The sequence below is a fragment of the Rhinopithecus bieti genome, unplaced genomic scaffold (genome assembly GCF_001698545.2).
Source record: "Rhinopithecus bieti isolate Rb0 unplaced genomic scaffold, ASM169854v2 scaffold_15769, whole genome shotgun sequence".
Lineage (NCBI taxonomy): Eukaryota > Metazoa > Chordata > Mammalia > Primates > Cercopithecidae > Rhinopithecus > Rhinopithecus bieti.
In genome coordinates this window covers 166622-187756 of record NW_016809129.1, presented here as the reverse complement: position 1 = coordinate 187756, position 21135 = coordinate 166622, and the positions used below count along the sequence as shown (strand labels likewise).

The 21135-nt window shown below is 39.3% G+C and overlaps 1 protein-coding gene across 5 annotated transcripts; it reads right to left on the bottom strand.

Annotated features, from left to right (window-relative positions):
* Positions 1–10744: 10744 nt before the first annotated feature.
* KCNJ8 (potassium inwardly rectifying channel subfamily J member 8) lies at positions 10745–20914 on the bottom strand. 5 transcript variants are annotated; one of them, XM_017888632.1, is made up of 4 exons: positions 20834–20914; positions 20382–20518; positions 19065–19508; positions 11343–12414 (listed from the first exon to the last, which is right to left on the bottom strand). In XM_017888632.1, the coding sequence occupies exons 3-4, from the start codon at positions 19436–19438 to the stop codon at positions 11514–11516; spliced, it is 1275 nt and encodes a 424-aa protein (XP_017744121.1). In that variant the 5' UTR covers positions 19439–19508; positions 20382–20518; positions 20834–20914; the 3' UTR covers positions 11343–11513. The 5 variants fall into 5 exon arrangements, with proteins under 5 accessions (XP_017744120.1, XP_017744124.1, XP_017744123.1 ...); XM_017888633.1 differs by lacking the exon at positions 20834–20914 and adding an exon at positions 20723–20809; XM_017888631.1 differs by lacking the exon at positions 20834–20914 and having other exon boundaries at positions 10745–12414; positions 20382–20714.
* Positions 20915–21135: the final 221 nt, after the last annotated feature.

Genomic DNA, 21135 nt, shown 5'->3' with positions numbered 1-21135 from the left:
AACTTCTTTTTGGCTGCACTCATATGTGACTTGTTAATTGAAGAGTTTAAATTTGGTGGATTATATACACAAAACACATTGATTTTTCTCCAAGCATTTCCTATGTATGTGGACGTAAAAACTAGTCTATAAATCCAGTTAAAGGCAAAGGTAAAAATAAAACAAATACATAAAACAGGGGGTGGAAAATCACATAATTAAGTTGAATCATGTCAACAACAAAAGAGAGACACCTCTTGAAATGTGCACTATAGGGATTCTAGCAAATTAAAGTTAAATATAGTTTTGGCATTTTGTCAATTTTAGGTAGAGTAGTTAAGCCTATTTATTTACATGTACTTTTAAAATTCAAGTCAAATTCATAGTATGGTTCCCTTAGACCTATTAGATGCCCATATAAATGGAACCATTTATTTTACTCAAAAAACAAAAAGAAAAAAATCTTTGTCATTGATTTTTTTTCTTAGAATTATGTCGTTTATCTGCCTTTTACAACTACTGATTGGTACCATTGACTATCACAAAATAAATTCTTATATCAATGATTAGCTCCATAAAGACATCCTTTAAATCCTAAATCCAACAGTACTGTGAATTCATTTGTAAAATCTTAGCATTAATTCTTGTGATATTTCTTGACTTTTAATTCAATTTTTCAGCTGTTGACTCAACTACACTTTTCTTGCCACAGTAATGAAATACAAAGATGAGTGTAAAAAACCCCATTGCTGGAGAAAATTATAGTCTAAGCAATAATGGAAGGTTAAAAATAACAAAGCGGAACCTGGCAAGGGCCAGGTAACTGAAGGAGAATAAATGGCATTGATTCCTTAATTCATATATTTATCAAGCAAGATTGGCACTGTTAAATATTGGAAACACAATAGTAAGCAAGATGGAAAACGTTCCTGGCCTCATGGAACTTGTAATCTTATGCTTCGGTTACCCTTCTTGCCCATCTCTGCCTGTTGAAATAGCATCCATCATTCAAGACCCATCTCAAAGTCTTTCCATTCTTTGGTCTTAATCTTTAAAAGCTATTCTCACATTAAAAATGTTCACATAGTCTTTTGTTTGCACAACACCTGGTAAGGCCCTTGCCAGGTTCTGCTTTGTTATTTTTAAACTTCCCATTATCGCTTCCATTACTATGAGAAGAAAAGTGTAGTTGAGTCAACAGCTGATAAATTGAAAAAGGATTGGCCCTAACGTGGTCATTATTGAGGAGGTGATTATTATGTGCAGTTCATTATACTAATCTCTCCACTTTTGTATGTGTTTGAAATTTTCTTTTTTTTTTTTTTTTGAGACATGAGTCTCGCTCTGTCGCCCAGGCTGGAGTGCAGTGGCCCGGATCTCAGCTCACTGCAAACTCCGCCCCCGGGTTTACGCCATTACTCCTGCCTCGGCGGCCCTCCCAAGTAGCTGGGATACAAGGGCGCCCGCACCTCGCCCGGCTAGTTTTTGTATTTTTTTAGTAGAGATGGGGTTTCACCGTGTTTGCCCAGGGTGGATCCGATCTCCTGACTCGTGATCCGCCCTTCTCAGGCCTCCCAAAGTGCTGGAATTACAGGGCTTGAAGCACCGCGCCCGGCCTGTTTGAAATTTTCTATAAAAAAGGCTAAAAAGGAGAAAATAATCACATTTTTCCTCATAAAACACAATTGGTTTAAAGGGAGTAATTTGCAAAAGGAATTCTGGGCAGAATTTTTTTTACACAGGAATCGTTTATTCAAAATGTCAAAATTTTCATTTAAATTTGATAAGTTCCCCCTTGTTTCTTAGTTGTATTTACCATATTCACCATTCCAGCATTCCAGATTAAGCTTTCTATATGTTTCTCTGTAGCTTGCCTCCATTACAACACACATTTCTACAACTACTGCAATGTTCTGAAAAACCTAGTTCTGTTCTTGAAATGAGTTCACCTTCCCTCCCAAATCCAGGGTAATACTATTCAGCTACAAAGACAAAAGTCATGCTAGAAATCCTTTCTGCTTACAAGTAGTGCTACCTAAAATGGAGATATTGTAAGTTGAATTATGTTTCTGGGTGATTTTTTGAAAAAGATTTATGGTGCATGTCAAAGTAGGCCCTTTAGAGAGTGCCAAAATTGTGATCTGTCAAAAAAGTATATTCGTACAATATAATTATAAATGTAAATTGCAACCAAATGTTAAGAAACTTCAAAGGGCTTCGAATAAAACTTTAATTCAAATGCTCAACTGCAACCCTATTCTTTTTCTATCACTTGTGGTAGCTCAAGTTATCTGAGGGCCCAAAGTACCATTGGTATTCCTGAAAGTCTCAGGCACTAGTTCCCCAGTTACTTACAGTGCCAATTATTGTCTGTCTGCAGACCTGTCTGTCTCCTACAGCTCTGCAATGTCCCTAAATTGCTGTCTGCTCTGGCTTCTGTTCCCAGCCGCTAGCTACCACCTCTGAACTTTGGATAGTTCCTGACTTTTGTTGCAAAACCCCTTGTTTAGCAGCTCTATACTTTCTTTTGAGTGAATCTGGGTAATAGATCTCAGCTGTGATTGGTTTTCCCAGCAAGTCCATTCTATCCTCTTTATCTTTTCCAGGAATTTCTAAAAATTTCTTTCCCACTGATAAGTCTTTCTTGTTTACCCAGGCTGCGGTAGATTAAGTGTGATTTAAAATTTTTTTCCTTGGTTATTTCAAAGATAAGGGGATCAACTGAAGGGAGCTAATGGTAAGTTATTACCATTTTGGGCTAAAAATCCTTCTCAGGCTCACTATTTTCTAATGATTCACTGGTTCTAAATTGCTTAACCTCTGAGTGTACCTTTGTAGCCTCTGCTATAAAGCAGAGGAATATCAGAGAATCAGAGAAAAGGATTTGATAGCCTCTCTTGTTATCTCTTTTCCTGGCTCAAAATACTGAGCTCTAAGATATTCATGTTGTTTGTGAAATTAGACACATGATTTGAGGAAGTGGTACCTTATGAGCTGAAGGCTGGGTAGGAGTTAACATTTTTGGTAGAAGATGGGGCCCATCCCTTATTGTTTTCCCATGTAGTCACGATGGTTATTTTAGGACCATCTAGAATAAATTTACTGGTTCTTTCCTCTTCATTGGTTCCCTATTGCCCTCTCTGTTAGACAGTCTCTTTATTTCCTGCCCTTTAATTGACACTACCTTGGGAGCACCACCATACTACTCCTGCTGCTGCTGCGAAAATAATAACAATAGTAGTCATAATAGTTAAGATTTATTGAGCACTTACTGTATTCCAGACACTGTACTGAACACAAATTCTCATCAATACTTCAAAACAACTATATATAAATACATATAGTATAATAAGTGTATATCTATTATATATAATAAATTACATACCATATAGTGTATATATTAATATAAACTAAGTAATATAGTACTACTTTACTCAACATATTAAGTCAATTGAGGCTCAGGGGAACTTGTTCAGGATCCCACTACTGTAAGTGGCAGAGAAGCCAGGGCTGCCTGACTCCAGAGTTCCTGCATGTAACCACTATCTTGTAATATGCCTTTGTGGACACTTTTGGTAAATGTCTTTGTTAGGCTATAGGCACCTTGTGGTGACTTGGTTTATAATTTGTATCCCCAGGCTTTGTCACAATGCCTGGTACAGAGCAGTTACTAAATAAATAATTGTTAAATGAATGGTCATATTCACACTCCAGCATGAGCTATACATCTAACAGACCATGACACTTACGGAGATAAATGTATTTTAAAATGATGTACAAATCTTATAGGGTCTTTAGATAGTCAATTAATCTAAAAAAATTTCAGTGTATTTACCACACAAGAAAGTAGATTTTCATCAATGTTGATTAGTTTTAAGTGATTCTTTTTGTTATTATTTTTGTTTGGAGACAGGGTCTTGCTGTGTCTCCCAGGATGGAGTGCACTGTCACGATCTTGGCTCATTGCAACCTCAGCCTCCCGAGTTCAAGCAGTCCTCCCACCTAACCGTCCCAAGTAGCCTGGGACTGCAGGTGCAAGCCACCATGTCTGGCTCATTTTTGTATTTTTAGTAGAGGCGGGGTTTCTCCAAGTTTCCCAGGCTGGTCTCGAACTCCGGGGCTCAAGCAATTTGCCCACCTTGGCCTTCCAAAGTGCTAGAATTACAGAGTTGAGTCACTGAGCCTGGCCAGAGATTCATTTTTTACTTTTCACTTTTTTCTTCTGTTTAAAGTATTTTGATGATTACATTATTTTGAATTTTATTAAAAGGAACTGTGCACACAAAAAAGTGCACAAATTGTAATGTACAGCTCAATGAATTTTCCCCAGGTGAATGCACCTATGTAATTAGCACACAGTTCAAAAAACAGAACATTCACAGAGACCCAGAAACTTCCTCATGCTGTCTTCCAGCTCCTATCCCTTTGTCTCTGATGATAAACGATGTCCTGACTTACAAACACCAAAGAGTCATGTTGGCTGTTTTTAATTTTATACAAATGGAACCATAAAGATATGCTTTTGATTTGCTCAGTACTGTGTCTGTGAGATATATGGATGTTATTGTGAGTCATTATAAATTATTCATTCTTTTCGTTCTGTGGTAGTCCATTGTATAAACATATTGATACTTGCATATCCATTTTATTGTAAATGGATATTTGGGTTGCTCCCAGTTTGGACCTATAGTAACAGTGATACCATAAAATTTTTTTATGTAAGTCTTTGGAGTATATACTTAAAGTGGAACTGCTAAGTCATAGCATTTGTTGCATTTTGTTTTACAAGACCCTGCCAAACAGTTTTTCAGAGTGATTATGACAATATATTCTCCCACTTGTAGTATGTTTAAGTTCCAGTTGCTCCTCATCCTTTTCAACACTTGCCTTTATCTTTTTCAGTTTAACTGTTCTGGTGGTGTGTAATGGCATTACATTGTGCTTTTCTTTGCGTTTAGATTACTAGTGAAATCAAGTGTCTTTGGATATGTGTGTTGGCTTTTTGGGTTCTCTTTTTTGTGATGTACTTTTTTCATGTTGTTTGTCAATTATTTCTATTTGAGTGCCCATGTTTATCTTACTGATTTCTAAGAGATTTTTATACATTCTAGAGATTAATTTTTGTAGAATATAAAATTGAAAATATCTTCTGCCATTCTGTGGGTTACTTTTGCATTTGATAATTTAGCATTTTTATTAATCAGAATAGAGGCCAAACTATAGTATAGTAAGAAAACATGCAAACAAGCAGTCAAAAAAAAAAAAAAAAAGCCAAAAAAACCTACCAAAATAAAGTAAATGTTTATTTTCATCTGTGTAACTGGCTAAAATTAGGAAGCCCAGACTTGCACAGCACTGTTGCACAAAGTGGTTTGCTGTGCCAGGTTATTTCCATCTTATTTACTCCACAGGTTTTATCTTCATCAACCTGGTCAAAGCTGGATTTCCATCACACATGTGCTCAGTCCACGGGAGGTGCAAAAGGTCGAGATACACAAACTAATAGTTTTTAAACATCAAGAATTGAAAGTGGTCCACTAGCTTCTGTTCACAGGACATTGAGCCCCAAATTTGGCACATGACCATAGGTAACTGATATAGCTACTGGGAATGTATAATCTCTCGCTGGATATTCATATGCCCAGCTTAAATTCTGTTTCTATGTAGGAAAATGAAGAATGGATTTTGGGGTGATAACTGTCAGGCTGCTATCACCATCTATTTTAGGCAAGCACCGTGATAAGTAATTTGGGGAAAGGACTTACAATCTAGAGGAGAGAGATGTCTAGGATATTCAAAAGCTATATAATACCAGTTATTATGAAATAACCAATAAATAGAGGTAAATGTGTGGGGATAAAAAAACCGAACGATTTAGGTGGAGAATTTCAGAAGGTTTAGTAAAAACAATAGTTTGTGGTAGAGAAAGCACAGAATTTCAATCTCAGCAGCTTGCAGAATGTGAGTGAAGCATTCAATAAACTTGAAGCTCATAAGGTATTCTGGGTAGGGTTAGAAAATCCGGCAGGAAAGGTGTGTTGGAATCAAACCACAGAGAGTCTTAACTATCATGTGTAAAGAATGTGAACTTTCTTCAGCAATCAGTGGCAAATAAGTGAAGCCCTTTGAAGTACTATATATCTTAACTTCAGTTTTACAGACAACTGTTTCAGCCTCCACTTTTCCATACCCACTGAAGCAATCCAACAGTGTGTGGAAATCCAGATTTAATATTTTTGTTCCTTCAAATAATTAAGGTAAACTCAGTGTAAGGCAACAGTTTCATTCCAACTACCCCCGGGAGTATTGGAGTGGAGGAAGGAGTGCCATATGGTACAGCCAAGAAAATCTTCATGAGAACTGGAACACCTCTTGAAAAGAGTATTCATGAAGATGTAAATAACCTAAAATGAAAGTGGGCTCCAACATAATATTTTGATCTGAAGTTAAAGACTGATTAAGATTTTCATGAACTTAAACTTGAATCTGTGCGATTATCAAGGGGTGTAATTGAGAGTCACATCCTTTCTAGGTCTGTAGGGAAATTCCCATCACCATTGATGAGAATTGTGCATAAAGATCATGGGAAGAGCATGGCCCTTGGGTTTCCTCTTAAACAGCCTGTAGGATTTGTTATGGTTACTTTAATGCACTGGTCCTTGGAGACACTAACTACAGTTCTGCCTCTACCTTCCATGCTGAAAATAACAAAAGTTGGGAGTGGGAGTCCCAGGAGATGTAGATGTCTTTTCATTCATTCTTCTTTATCTACAATTGATTTATTATCAAAGGGAAAACTTCTGGCTCCATGAATGCCAAGTCGCTAAACAACAACAACAAAATGAAATCCAAATATTAGAGGGGAGAAAATGCTGCCCTATGTTCATTAAGTGACTAACTTTTCTGCGGGTTAGACTTTCTTTGGGAACTCAGGTCATTTCCTTAAGCTGCTGGGAAACTGTCAGTTCTGAGACACACTTACATGTCAGAACATTTTGGCCAGGGATATTTGGACAAGGGCAACAATGATTTTCTTTAGAGAGAGTCTTGAGCTAAGATGCAAACAATAAGGAATTGTCGAATAAAACTATGGTATGGGGATAAAGCAGGGAAAAATGATAGTTCTAAGGACAATGTTCTATTTTCTCATCCAGCTCTCAGCAAAGCTGTATGTGCAACAGTTCTAGGTCTTCTGCTGTCTTCCCATACCTGCTCAGTAACTAGCAGTATGTTTGGATTTTGATTTTGAGATAAAAGTGTCTCTTTTCCAATTCTGGCATGTATTCCAGTTTATCTTACCTGATACTTTCCATCTCTGATTACTTACTACAGAATCAGCATATACCCGGGCTATCAATTTCTGCTCCTCCTTAAAGAAAATAGACACACTTAGTTATTTTTCCCAGATGATAAGTGTCAGACCCGGCAGACATTCAATATATATTACTAAATGAATAAATACATGATAGACAAGCGCAAGCAGAAATCTCTGTATGCAAAATGTTTCCTTTTTATACATTGTAGTATTTTACACATGACAATGTTTGAGGACAGGCAAGTGTCTGTTAAAGGTGTCAAAGGATCAGGAAAAGCAACTGGAAGTGGGCAGATATAAGGGCCTCTGCTGCAGAGGTTTCAAGAGATCAGATTCATGTTGCAGAGTTCTTTTATCTCTGTCCTAGAGAAGAAGAGTAATGCATTGAATCAGTCATTTACTAAGAAGCCAATTACTTTGAAGGTAATCCTTTTTTTTTTTCTTTTATTGCCTTTTGCCTTTTTTGAAATAAAGGATATCCTTTATTTCAAGTGTTTGTCCTGGGCCAATGAATTATACTCTTTTAAGCCCTTTGTATATGTTAACTCACTTAATCCTCACAACAAATTTGTGAGGTAGATACTATAATCATCCTGATTTTATATATGGAGAAACTGAGGCACAAAGAAGCTAATTTTGTCAAGGCCTTACAGGTGCTAAATGTTAACATTGAAATTGAAACTTAGGGAGTCTGGCTTCTGGGTCTGTTTTTATAACTATTACACTATACTTCCTCACGAGGTGACACTCGAGCAGAGACTAAATCATGACAGGGGAGACTCATGAGGCTTTCTGAGGGAAAACTCTCCAGGTAGAAGCAAATCCATGATGCAGGAGCCATATGTCTCTTTCTCAAAGAGCAGAAAGGCCAGTGTGGAAAAGTATGGGAGTCACTGAGGGGAAGAGTGCTAACAATGAGATGCAGTGACTTGTCAGCCTTGCTAAGGATTTTGGTTTGCATTTTAAGAAAAATAAAAAGGGCTGGGCATGGTGGTTCACACCTGTAATCCTAGCACTTTGGGAGGCCGAGGTGGGCAGACTGTCTGAGCTCAGGAGTTTGAGACCAGCCTGGGCAACATGGTAAGACCCTGGCTCTACTAAAAATACAAAAAATTAGCCAGGTGTGGTGGCACACGCCTGTAATCCCAGCTACTCAGGAGGCTGAGGCACGAGAATCTGTTGAACCTGGGAAGCAGAGGTTGCAGTGAGCTGAGATCGTGCCACTGCACTCCAGCCTGGGCGACACAGTGAGACTCTGTCTCCAAAAAAGAAAAGAAAAAAGAAAATGAAAAAGGCAGAAGAGGGCTTTAAGAAGAGGTGTCATGTAGTTTGACTTGTGATTTAAAAAAATATTGTTCCTGCTGTATGAATTGTGGAGGTGGAAGAAAGGGTAGAAGCAGAGAACCAAAATACTGAATATAAATAATATTTAAACAGAATATGTAAGGCAAAATCATGCATGTACACATATATATGTACAGAGTCAGGCTTATCTTCTAAAACTGTATAATTCTCAAAATTGATTTCCCCGGAAAAAATTTTTTAAAAAAAAAAGGTCACAAAAACATTTTTTTTTTTTTTTTTTTTTTTGAGACAGAGTCTCGCTCTGCCCCCAGGCTGGAGTGCAGTGGCCGGATCTCAGCTCACTGCAAGCTCCGCCTCCCGGGTTCACGCCATTCTCCTGCCTCAGCCTCCCGAGTAGCTGGGACAACAGGCGCCCGCCACCTCGCCCAGCTAGTTTTTTGTATTTTTAGTAGAGACGGGGTTTCACTGTGTTAGCCAGGATGGTTTCGATCTCGTGACCTCGTGATCCGCCCGTCTCGGCCTCCCAAAGTGCTGGGATTACAGGCTTGAGCCACCGCGCCCGGCCCACAAAATCATTTTAATACTCTCTAAAACATTTTCAGATTTTTAGAAATTGCTGATAGAACCTGTGGTTTGGTGTGGCTCTCTCTAGCTAAATGATGTCCCTGTCTGAGCCACAACTTGACATAGGGAGCCCCTCATAACCTTTCATTGACATGCCCATTATATTGACAGTCATTAGGTCCTTGACACTCAGCATTTAGTTGCAGCTGGAAGGTGGCTGGGGGAACTGCCTGTACTCCGTAGCTAGCTTTGCCCCTGGTACTAGGGAATTCTCTAGACCCTGGACATCTCAGCTCCACTATGTCCTGACATCACCTGCTGCACAGCCTGTGTCACCTCTACAAACGTTGGGCTGCTACTGAGCAGCAGGAAGCCGCTATCCGTGTTCTTATTGCTGGATCAGTGGCAGCTGCCTCTGAGTCTGCTCAGCTGCCCTGGGGTGGGAAGGTGGGAACCTGCATCTGTTCCAGAATTGTTTTGAGGTCTGATATCCACCTCCGTAGTTGCTGTTGGGTTAAGTTTTATTAAGATAGTCTTTAGCAACCTAGACAGAAATGTTTTAATATTCAAACAATTGTTACAGATGCATGCATACATACTGGGTAACAAGTATCCTTTCTTGGACTATGAAGGAAGTGGTGGAGTAGAGAGAATTGGTCATATTCTGGATATATTTTGCAAGCAGAGCCAAGAGGTAATTGCTAATGGATGGCACGTAGGGTATGAAAGAGGCAACAAGAACGACTTCCAGGTCATGACTTGATGCCCGAGTGATTGGAAGAAGACTGGGAGGAGGACAGGTTTTGTGAGTGAGAATGAAGCATTTGGTTTTAGACATAGTAAGTTTGAAACGCTTGTTCAATATCCAAGTGGAGCCTCAGGTGCCTGTTTGATCTGTGAGTCTAGAGTTCAGAGGAACAGTTAGAACCCCTTCAGGAATGATTAACTCAATGACCTGATAAACAATTTCCATTCACCTGGTGAGAATCATGTGTCTTAAGACAGAACATTTCATAATTCCCTGCCTATTTCAATGTTCATAAATACAAACCCCCAGATCTGTGTGAAAGATTTCACAATAGTTCAGCTTTCTGATGTTTAGCTATATAAAACGTAAGAATAAGACCATATATAGCTTGTTAACCTAGTACTTCTTTCTCCTCTCTCATCCCTTCCTTGAAGAAGCAGGCACTAAAGATGCTTAAATGAAGCGTTGATTGAAAATCTCACTTTAGCAAATGAGATAATGCTAAATCTATAAATACCAAGCCTAAATTCAGATATTACTGGGAAGGAAGTATAGTTTTAAGATGGGAGATTGAAGATTAAAAAAAAAAGCTTATAGCATTTTTATGGTATGTCAGGCTCAGATTGAAAAACCAAGAGGACATTTTAAAACTTGAAATAAAATCAAAACAAAGCAAAAAAAAGCTAGTTTTGGAGCAAACAGATTTGAGAGAGAGGAATCTCAGAGTGAGTAGTATCACTTTGACATCTCTGTTATATGGCTCTAAAAACATCTTTTCTTGAGTTTTAACTTGGGATGATTTTGTGAAACAGGAATCACAAAACTACAGTGAGTACAAAGAAAATGTTTTAATAAAATATTCAATACAGTATTTCCCTGTGGGGATTCTAGAAGAAGAAGTAAGAAGCTGAAGGAAGTGATTGTCACTGTTGGGAACCCAGTCCTAAATGAGACAAGACTTAGCTTTCCTCCAAAGACACCTTGTCCAGCTCTGCCCAACAGGCTGCAATGAGATGGACCAGGAGACCTTCAGGAGTCACCGACAGACCAAGTGAATGAACTGAATCCACTTACAAACAGATCCACTTAAACGGTTTTTGCCTCAGGCTTCCTACCAAATGCAGTATCATGGAGACAGGAGAAGGTTGATATACAAAAGACATTAACATGATTTTGTTTTTTCTCCTCCTATTCTATTCGCATTTCCAGAGTGATCATTAGTAACAGAGAGATCTGTGGTTTCACCAACTAAGCATTTCAAACAGATTTCATTTCTTGACTAAATTTAGTGCTCAAGGCCTGTTACTATTAGTAATTCTTGTGTTTCAAATTGAGAGAAACGAGAGCATACCCACCCCTACACATAACTTAAGCATATCACTGAGAATTCTACACATATGAAACAAGCATAAGCCATGAATCCTCCACTTTGTGTGTTACTTTTTATTACTACAGAAAGTGCTGTTGCTTGAATATGAATATCATTTAGTGTAATAAAATGTGGAAAGACACATTATTGTGTTCCAGCTCTGGTTCAGTCTGACAGTGCCTGGCATAAACCATCGAAACTTGATAAAAGACTGTCTTGGGGTTATCTTGCTGTCATGATTCCGATGTGTTTTGATTCCCTTCTGGAGTCATAAATTGCACCTTTGGTACCATGAGGGAAGAGTTGTTCCTTCGGATAGAATTGTTCCTCCTCATGGAATTGTTTCTTCTCATGGAGTTGCGCTTCCTCAGAGAATTCTGATGAGACAGTTCACTCTTTTGGAGGGTCTGAATAAGGATGGAAGGTTTCTCATCCAGCTCTCGGGCACTGCACCGCGGAGCAGCTACTTTAACAGTGTTGCCAAATTTGGAGTAATCCACAGAGTACACTCCTTCTTCCTCAGTCACAATGGACACAAAGCGGTGGCCCCATTGGATCTCCTCAGCGATGTAGGAGGTTCGTGCTTGTGTGGTGATGCCAGTAGTTTCAACCACTCCTTCCAGAATAACTATGACCTCCAAGTCTTGGTTGGCCAGGTCAGTTGCTGAGATGTCATATAGGGGGCTGCGCTTGTCAATCACGTGGCAGATGATTAAAGGGGCCACCAGAAAAATGTTATTGCTCTCGATTGGGTTATCAACAGGAATGTCTAGTTGGTGAATAGGGACCACCTCCCCTTCAGGTGTAGTTGTTTTCTTCACCACCTGGATGCGCACGGAGGCACTAATGATCATGCTTTTCCTCAGGTCACCCACTCGGAACATGAAGCACAGCTTGCCATTTCGGACGGCAATCACAGCGTGGCGGCTGAAAATCAAAGTTTCTGCCCTTCTGTGAGCCTGAGCTGTTTTCATGAAAATGCAGCCTAACATGACTGCATTGATGATCAAACCCACAATATTCTGGAGAATCAAAACCGTGATGGCCAAAGGACACTCCTCTGTCATCATCCTTCCTCCAAACCCAATGGTAACTTGAACTTCAATGGAGAAGAGAAAGGCAGAAGTGAAAGACCTGTGAGGAAGGATATCAGAAAAGAACACCATCAGGTCACATTTTGAATAATGAAATAATATGCCAGGCTGAACTTTTCATTTCTTCCACTAGAGACTATTAAATGCTTGCAGACAGACTAGCCAAATTAAACTTGTAAAATGCCAAATTCTAAACTGTGTTTAGAACAGTCTCTCTCTCTCTTCCATGCATCTACCTCCAGACTTCTGGAGATTAACATTCTATTAATTCATTGAGTTCCTTTAAGCCAAGGCCTAATTAACATTCTATTAATGTTTCACAGGTCACATAGTGATGGGCTTAACTGTGTAAAAGATTAATATATTTTTATATAAAGGCATATTTTACATTGCGAAATACTTCACTTTCACAAAGGCACAGTTTACTCTGTAAAACTTTCTACCAGGTAGATGTTTATTATTTATTGCATATCTATGTTTAGGAGACTTGAGTCATATGGAAGGTACTGAGTACTGAGTGAACTTATTCATAATCTTTAAAATCATATTCATTAGCTAATGCTTATTTTGTATCTCATATAGAAATAGCACAGTGCTAAAAAAAACTGGTATAAAACACATTATTACAAACAACTAGTATTTTCAATAGAAGGGAATGGTTTTCCATTTGGAAAGAAAAGTGTCTTATTGATGATCTAATTTTGTTCTTTTAAGTCAGGGGTCCCCAAGCCCCCCAGGCCAGGGACCAGTAGTGGTCCATGGCTTGTCAGGAACCAGGCCACACACAGCAGGAGGTGAATAGTGGGTAAGCCAGCATTACTGGTAGCCAGAGCTCTGCCTCCAGTCAGGTCAGTGGAGGTACTGTATTCTCATAGGATAGCGAACCCTATTGTGAACTGCGCATGTGGGAAATCTAGGTTACCCCCTCCTGATGAGAATCTAATGCCTAATGATCTGAGGTGGGATAGTTTTATCCCCACACCATCCCCATCCCCAACCCCATCAGTGGAAAAATTGCCTTCCACAAAACCAGTCCCTGGCTCCAAAAAGGTTGGGGAGCGCTACTCTAGGTGTTCTGGAGAATACTGAAATGATGAAAGGGAGAACTAGAGGCAGAAACTAGTAAATCACTGTGTCAAGATCTCATACAGATACGCCTTATTTTATTCTACTCTGCTGTAATGTACTTTGCAGATACTGCATTTTTATAAATTGAAGGTCTGTGGCAACCTTTGTACAGCAAGTCTATTAGCACAATTTTTTCAAAAGCGTGTGCTCACTTTGTGTCTCTGTGTCACATTTTGGTAATTCTCACAAGATTTCAAACTTTTTCATTGTTATTACATCAGTTACCATGATGTGTGATTAGTGATATTTGATGTCACGATTGTCATCGTTTAGGGCAGCAGTCCCCAGCCTTTTTGGCAAAGGGACTGGTTTTGTAGAAGACAATACTGGGGGGTGTATGGGGGGAAAATGGTTTCGAGATGAAACTATTCTACCTCAGATCATCAGTAATTAGATTCTTACGAGGAACCCGCAGCCTGGATCCCTCACCTGCGCAGATCACAATAGGGTTCACACTCCTATGAGGATCTGATGCCCCCGCTGATGTGACAGGAGGCAGAGCTCAGGAGGTAATGTTTGCTCCCCTGCTGTTCACCTCCTGCTATGTGGCTTGGTTTCTAACAGGCCACAGGCCAGCACTGGTCTGCAGACCAAGGACTGAGAACCCCTAGTTTGGGGCACCATGAGCCATGCCCATATAAGGTGACAAACAATCAATAAATGTGTATGTTCTGACTCCTCCACTGACCAGCTGCTCCCTTGTTTCTCCCCTTTTCCTTGGGATTTCCTGTTCCCTGAGACACAGCACTACTGAAATGAGGTCAGTTAATAGCCTTACAAAGAACACTAAGCGTTCAAGTAAAGGAAATATTTGCTGCCTCTCACTTTAAATCAAAAGCAAAAATGATTAAGCTGGTGAGGAAGGCAAGTCAAAAGCCACACTAGGCCAAAGATTAGGCCTATTGTGCCAAACAGCCAAGTTGTGAACAATGGAAAGAAAAAGTTTTGAAAAAATTCAAAGTGCTACTCCAGTGAAGACACAAATGATAAGACAGCGAAATAGCTGCATTGCTGAGATGCAGAAAGTCTGAGTGGTCTGGACAAAAGACCAAATCGGGCACAACATTCCCCTAAGCCAAAGCCTAAACTAGAGCAAGGCCCTAATTCTCTTCAATTCTATGTGAAGGATGAGAGGTGAGGAAGCTGCAACAGTAAAGTTTAAAGCTAGAAGAGATTGGTTCAGGAGGCTTAAGAAAAGAAGCCACCTTCAAAGCAGAAAAGTGCAAGGTGAAGCACCAAGTGCTGATAGAGGAGCTGCAGCAAGTTGTCCAAAAGATCTAGCTAAGAAAATTAGTAAAGGTGGCTGCACTAAACAACAGATTTTCAGTGTTGAAAATGAAACAGCCTTCTATTGGAAGAAGACATTACCCACAACTTTCATAGCTAGACAGAAGTCAATGCCTGGCTTCAAAGCTTCAAAGTTCAGGCTAACTCTTGTTAGGAACTAATGCAGCTGGTAACATCAAGTTGAAGCCAATGGTCATTGACCACTCTGAAAATCCTGAAGCCCTGAAGCATATAAAGTGACTCTGCCTGCACTCTATAAGTAGCAGTATAAAGGCTAGAGGACAGCATATCTGTTTGCAGCATGATTTATTAAATATTTGAAGCCCACTGCTGAGACCTACTGCTCAGAAAAAAAGATTCCTTCAAAATATTACTGCCCATTGACAAAGCACCTAGTCACTCAAGTGCTCTGATGGAGATGTAGAAGGAGATGATTGCTGTTTTTATGCCTGTTAACACAACATCCATTCTACAGCCATGAGTCAAGGAGTAATTTTGACTTTCAAGGCCTGTTACTTAAGAAATTTACATTTCATAAGGCTATTGCTGACATAGATAGTGATTCCTCTGATGGAGCTGGGTAAAGTAAATTGAAAACCATCTGGAAAGGATTCATCATTCTAGATGCCATTAAGAACATTTGCGATTCATGGCAGGAGGTCAGAATATTAACATTAACAGGAGTTGGGAAGAAGTTGATTGTAATTCTCATGAATGAGTTTGAGAGGTTCGATACTTCAGTGGAGGGAGTCACTGCACATGTGGTAGAAATAGCAAGAGAACTAAAATTAGAAGCGGATCCTGAGGATGTGACTGAATTGCTGCAATCTCATGGTAAAACTTGGATGAATGAGGCGTTGCTTCTTCTGGACAAGCAACGAAAGTGGTTTCTTGAGATGGAATCTACTCTTGGTGAAGATGCTGTGAACACTGTTGAAATGACAAAAAAGAATTTAGAAGATTACATAAACTTAGTTGATAAAGCAGTGGCAGGTTTTGAGAGGATTGACTCCAGTTTTGAAAGAATTTCTACTGTGGGTAAAATGCTATCAAACAGCATCACACATTACAGATAAATCTTTTGTGAAAAGAAAAGTCAATTGATGCAGCAAACTTCATTGTCATATTTTAAGAAGTTGCCACAGCCACCCCTACCTTCAGCAACCACTACCTGGATCAATCAGCAGCCATCAATATCGAGGCTAGTCCCACCACCAGGAAAAAGACCACATCTTGCAGAAAGCTCAGATGATTATTAGTATTTTTTAGCATTAGAATATTTTTTGAATTGAGATATGTACATTTTTCAACCATAATGGTATTACATACTTATTAGATTACAATATAGTGTAAATGTTGTATATGTACTGGGAAACAAAAAAGTCTGTGTAACTGGCTTTATTGTGATATTTGCTTTATTGCAATGGTCTGGAACCAAAACTGCAATATCTCTAAGGTGTATCTGTAATTAATATTATACTAACTTGAATTTTCTCACTTTGGCCTAATCCTGTGAAAGAAGCAAAGGGAAGGAACCAAGAAGTTGTAGGATTTTCTTGGGAAGCTTTTTCAAATAGAACATCTACTCCCTATCTTAGTGAATAAACATTGATTTGATAGGCTGAGGTTGGATCTGGGTAAGATGCTTTTGAAAAGTTCTCAGGTGATTCTCATTTACCCCCATATGGGAAGCACCACATTTATTACTATCAATTTATAACACTTAATTTCACAACTAGTACTGCTGTGGCTTCTTCGTGGAAAAGAGATTAGTCCTATCTTTGCCCCCAACCCCAATTTCCAACTTCTCTAACTTTATAGAAGACAAGCCACACATTAGCAATCTCTCAAAGTATTACCTATTTATTAATGCTATGGACAGCAGGTGAGAAAAATGTTTAAAAACATTTGAATACTTGGTATATACAGTGCACTTTTGTAGAAAACCATAAGGGATAAGCAAGAATACATGGATTATTCTTTTGATTCGTTTTTAAGTGGAGTGCGAAAGTTGCCTATTTCTTTTGGTGCTAAAATGATTCATGGAAAACTACAGTAATTGCCTATTGCACCAGCTACCCACAAAAAGATATCTGGTATAGCCCCAAAACACGGCGAAAAATAAAAATGGACCCCAGAGAAGGGGTATGGATAAAACACTGATTTCTGATAATGTATCCGTACTTCAGAGAGCAATCTAATGATAAATATCCCAAATGGTTTGTTTTAATGGTTTAAGAGACTATTCATGTGGATATTTTATATATTGTTTAGGAATTCTAAATATTACATATGGTACAAGATCCAGCTTTTTACTGACACTTGCTATGCTAAACAATCTCAAGAGATAAAAGTGTTTAGCTGTTCCTTTGTTCTGTTACAGAGAGAGGTAGGCTGGATAATATTGAGAAAGAGGAAATATATTGGTCTATTTTTTGACTCATATTAAATGAAGGAGTCAAAGAGACTCCTTGAAGGAGAAAATATATGAAGGAGAAAATGAGTCACCCTAAAAGAAGAATGGTCAAACATTATTTGGAAATACTGGTGAATATTCAATGAAAAATGTTGTTTCCAATTTTAGTGATATGATTGGACATTGAATTTACAAAGAGAAAAACGCAAAGAATTAGAATTATTATTAGTCACCTTTTAAATTCTCATTGGGAGAGAATGAATATTTTTAAGGTTTGCTGTTATTATTTCTTTTATCTCTTTTTTATCAGTATCATATAATTTAGAGTAAAAATTTATTTTGATATGAAAATGATTCACCAATTATCAGTGCCAGTAAGTTTCTTAAAGAGATATATTATAGATAATGATATTTGATCTTAGAATATCTATTGAATGTTTTAACGGATATTTTAAGTATTGTGTTTTCTTTATATCTGGTATGCTGATGATCTCCTATATTTTCCAACTGCATTTTCTTTGAGACAACAGTTCCTGACAAGTTTGAAAAAGGGAAATAATAATCAATATTAAAAGCAATACATCAATTCAATAGTTTTTGCTCCTCAAAAATTGAGCTGAAATCTGTGGTGTGTGATCCCTGCGCACTAATGCTGCCTTTCTCCTTGAAAGACTGGTATTGTAGTTACTTAGCAAATGGAAGGGTAGACAAGTTCACAGTCTGGGGTCCACTTTCTGCAGTGATATGCTAGCTTCATAAGGTTTCAGAGTCACTAGAGGTCCCATCCTTTACAGTCTCCTGGTATCATAATGCTTTTTCAAGTTTCCTTGCTTTGTGAATTATGTGAATTTAAAATGTTCTTTTAAAAATGTTTTGAAAAATTTTCCAATATTATTACTACTGTTTTGATTCACAGTGAATATCTTGGTAATTGGTATAATTTATCTCTTTCCACCTCCCAACAACAACAACAACAACAAATTAAGAAACAAATCACCTCAACTAAATGTTCTTAAACCATGTGAAAGTGAGAGAGGAGAATCACTGAAATCAAATTCAATTTACCTGTCTTTGAGATACTTATGATATGAGAAAGAAGCCAAAGTTAGGTAATCTAAGAACTGTCTTGTCCTTACTCTATTTAAACTTTGAAAGAAGAGTACAAAATTAAATTGCTTTTATATAACCCCTTCCATAAAATTTTGGACTAATTTTCATTAAAAAGTAGCAATTTCTAGTTCTGAATCTTAGCACAACTTTTAATTTCTGAATCCTATGCAAGCAATCAGCTATGTTATGATAATCTCGATAAAGAAGGAATGATATTTATTTCATTTTTTAGTAGATTTTTAATCTAGGACACTGTCCCCCTAGGACCTCCCTATTTTTTTTTCTTATTATTTCTGAAAGTGTCATGGGTTAGAAGAGTCATAGAAAAATGTCCACTAGCATAATTTTTTTTGTTGATCAGAGATATTTAACTGTGGACACTGAAACTACGGACAGCAGCTTTTTCATACTGAACTAAATGTGTGTGCTTTTGGAGTAAAGCACTCTGTGTTATCCTCTGAATTACAATTTTTTTTTTTTTTTTTTTTGATAACTGGTACCACATTTTCAAGGCTAGTCCAAAGGACTGAAGCTCAGATTTTCAGAGACTCTTCATCCATAAAGCTGCATTTAAAAAAATATTTACTGTGTTAGGTTTTGTTCTTTATTGTGCTTTTTTGTTTCTGAAGATTCTAAAACAAACCCTTTATTTCACTTTCAATTAAATAACAGAATGATAAGAGAAAAGGCATTTTGACATCTTTTTCTCTACTGTTTTCAACCCCTGCCTCATCCCACTACACTCTTACCTGACATTAGTCACACACACAGTGGACTCCAAACCACTTTTCTCCATTCCACTTTTCTCCATGTAAGCATAGATGTCCCCATGGGCAAAGGCCACCAGCCACCACATGATAGCGAAGAGCAGCCAGCTGCAGAGGAAGGACATGGTAAAGATGACCAGCGTGTGGCGCCATTTCAGGTCCACCAAGGTGGTGAAGATGTCCTGCAGAAAGCGTCCTTGCTCACGGATGTTCTTGTGCGCCAGGTTGCAGGCCCCACTCTTGGCGATGAAGCGGGCTTTGGGGAGGCGGTCTCGGATGCGCGGCTTGCGCAGGTTCTCCGCGGCGATGCGCGCCAGCACATACTCCTCCGGGATGATACTCTTTCTGGCCAACATCGTCCTGTCACCATAGCCAGCTTAGCCACCTGCCTGTCACCTGCCTCTCCGTCCCTGGACACCCGTCCTCCTGCACGAGGGAAACAGTCATTAAAAACTTAAAAATCCACCCTATGCTCACCTCTTGGTCCTTGTAAAATTCAAGGATATGTTTGTACATGCGCGAGGTGACATGCAAAACCAAAACTGATTTTTCACTAACCCAAACATGAGTCTAGCTTGTGCTTGAGTTCTGGGATCTCAGAAAAATTACTTGGTTTTAATAAAAAGAACTGTTTCAATTTTTCTTATCTTCTGAGCACATATGGACATAGCCTTAGCTAAACAAAACCAAGAGCCTTCCGGTAAACAGCAGGCTCAAAGATAATTCTCTGCGATGAACCGCGTCTATAAATTAGTGCAAGACTACAGCACGTGGCGTCAATCAAGAAGATTAAGACCAGTTGGGTGCACGATCTACTTACTTATTAAAGTACTTAGATGATGTAGCAGTATTAAAAGTAAAGAGGGGAAATTCTTCCTCCGTTATTTTTAGAAGTAAGCAAAGGCCGTGACTCCTCGCGCAGTATAAATAACATGTAATCTGACAAAATTATAGTAAGTGGTGTGCTATAGAATTTATAAATTATAAGAATTATTTTAAATGCGAAAGAATGAGTTGCATCTAAAAAAAAACAGTTAAAAAATGTTCCTGTGGAAATCATAATATTATAAATTGAAAATTGAACACTTTTTTTTTTTTTTTAAACAACTAAGGAATCAAATATACACGGTGCGGGGGGAGAAAAAAAATCCAGACAACAGCCTGCGGGGTGCAGTAGGGAGTGCGCCCCGAAAAGTCCATCCAACACTGCAAGCCTCTCCGGTGTTTTGCATTTTAAATCATTTATGGGGACGCGGACAGCCTCCCCCTCCCCTCCCCCGGAGCAGCTTTGAAACTTACAGACTCCGGGCAGCGGGCGCGGCGGCTGGACCTCCTTGCACACGCCGGCGGGCCGCGGGCAGGTCCCTCGCTCTCCCATCCTGGCGCGCGGGACCAGGGGCCGCCAGGCCGGAGGGACAGATTGGGGGCTGCGTGTCCTATGGAGAAGAGTTAAAATAATAAAAGGTGCAACTGAATCTAAACGCAGGGAGGGCTAGAGGAAGGGGATGGGTGTAGATCTTCCCCTCCCCCTGCTCAGCTCAACTCCCTTGGCCACTTCAGTGGGAGGAGGAGGGACAAGGGGGTTGAGGGGGATGCTCCACAAATCAGCCTCCCAGTTAGGGCTTTGACGCACGCCAGACCTCGGAAGCCGCCGCTGTCGCGGAGTAGGGGCGGGCGGGGAGGGGCGAGCGCGAGTCCCCGGGAGGTAGGGATCAGGCCAGAGGGAGGGACGACCCGGGGGAGGGCGGGACCTGCGGAGCCAGCTCCTTTCCAGTAGCCGCGACCCCCTGCCGCCAGCGTGACACACAAGTCTTTAAAAGGCTCTCTGCTCAGGGGAGAGAACTTTCTGAGTCCAAGTTCACTGACGTAAGGAGATTTAATTTTAATTTTATTTTGTAACCTAGGTAGATAACTGGGCTTCTTCATGATAACTGGGCTACTTCGGACTGAATAAAAGCAGAGAGGTGAGAAAATATTCTTCCAAGGCGTTCAAGCTGTGGGCACACGCAATTATTTACATTAAATTTCCACCTGCTAGGAGAGATGCAGGTGG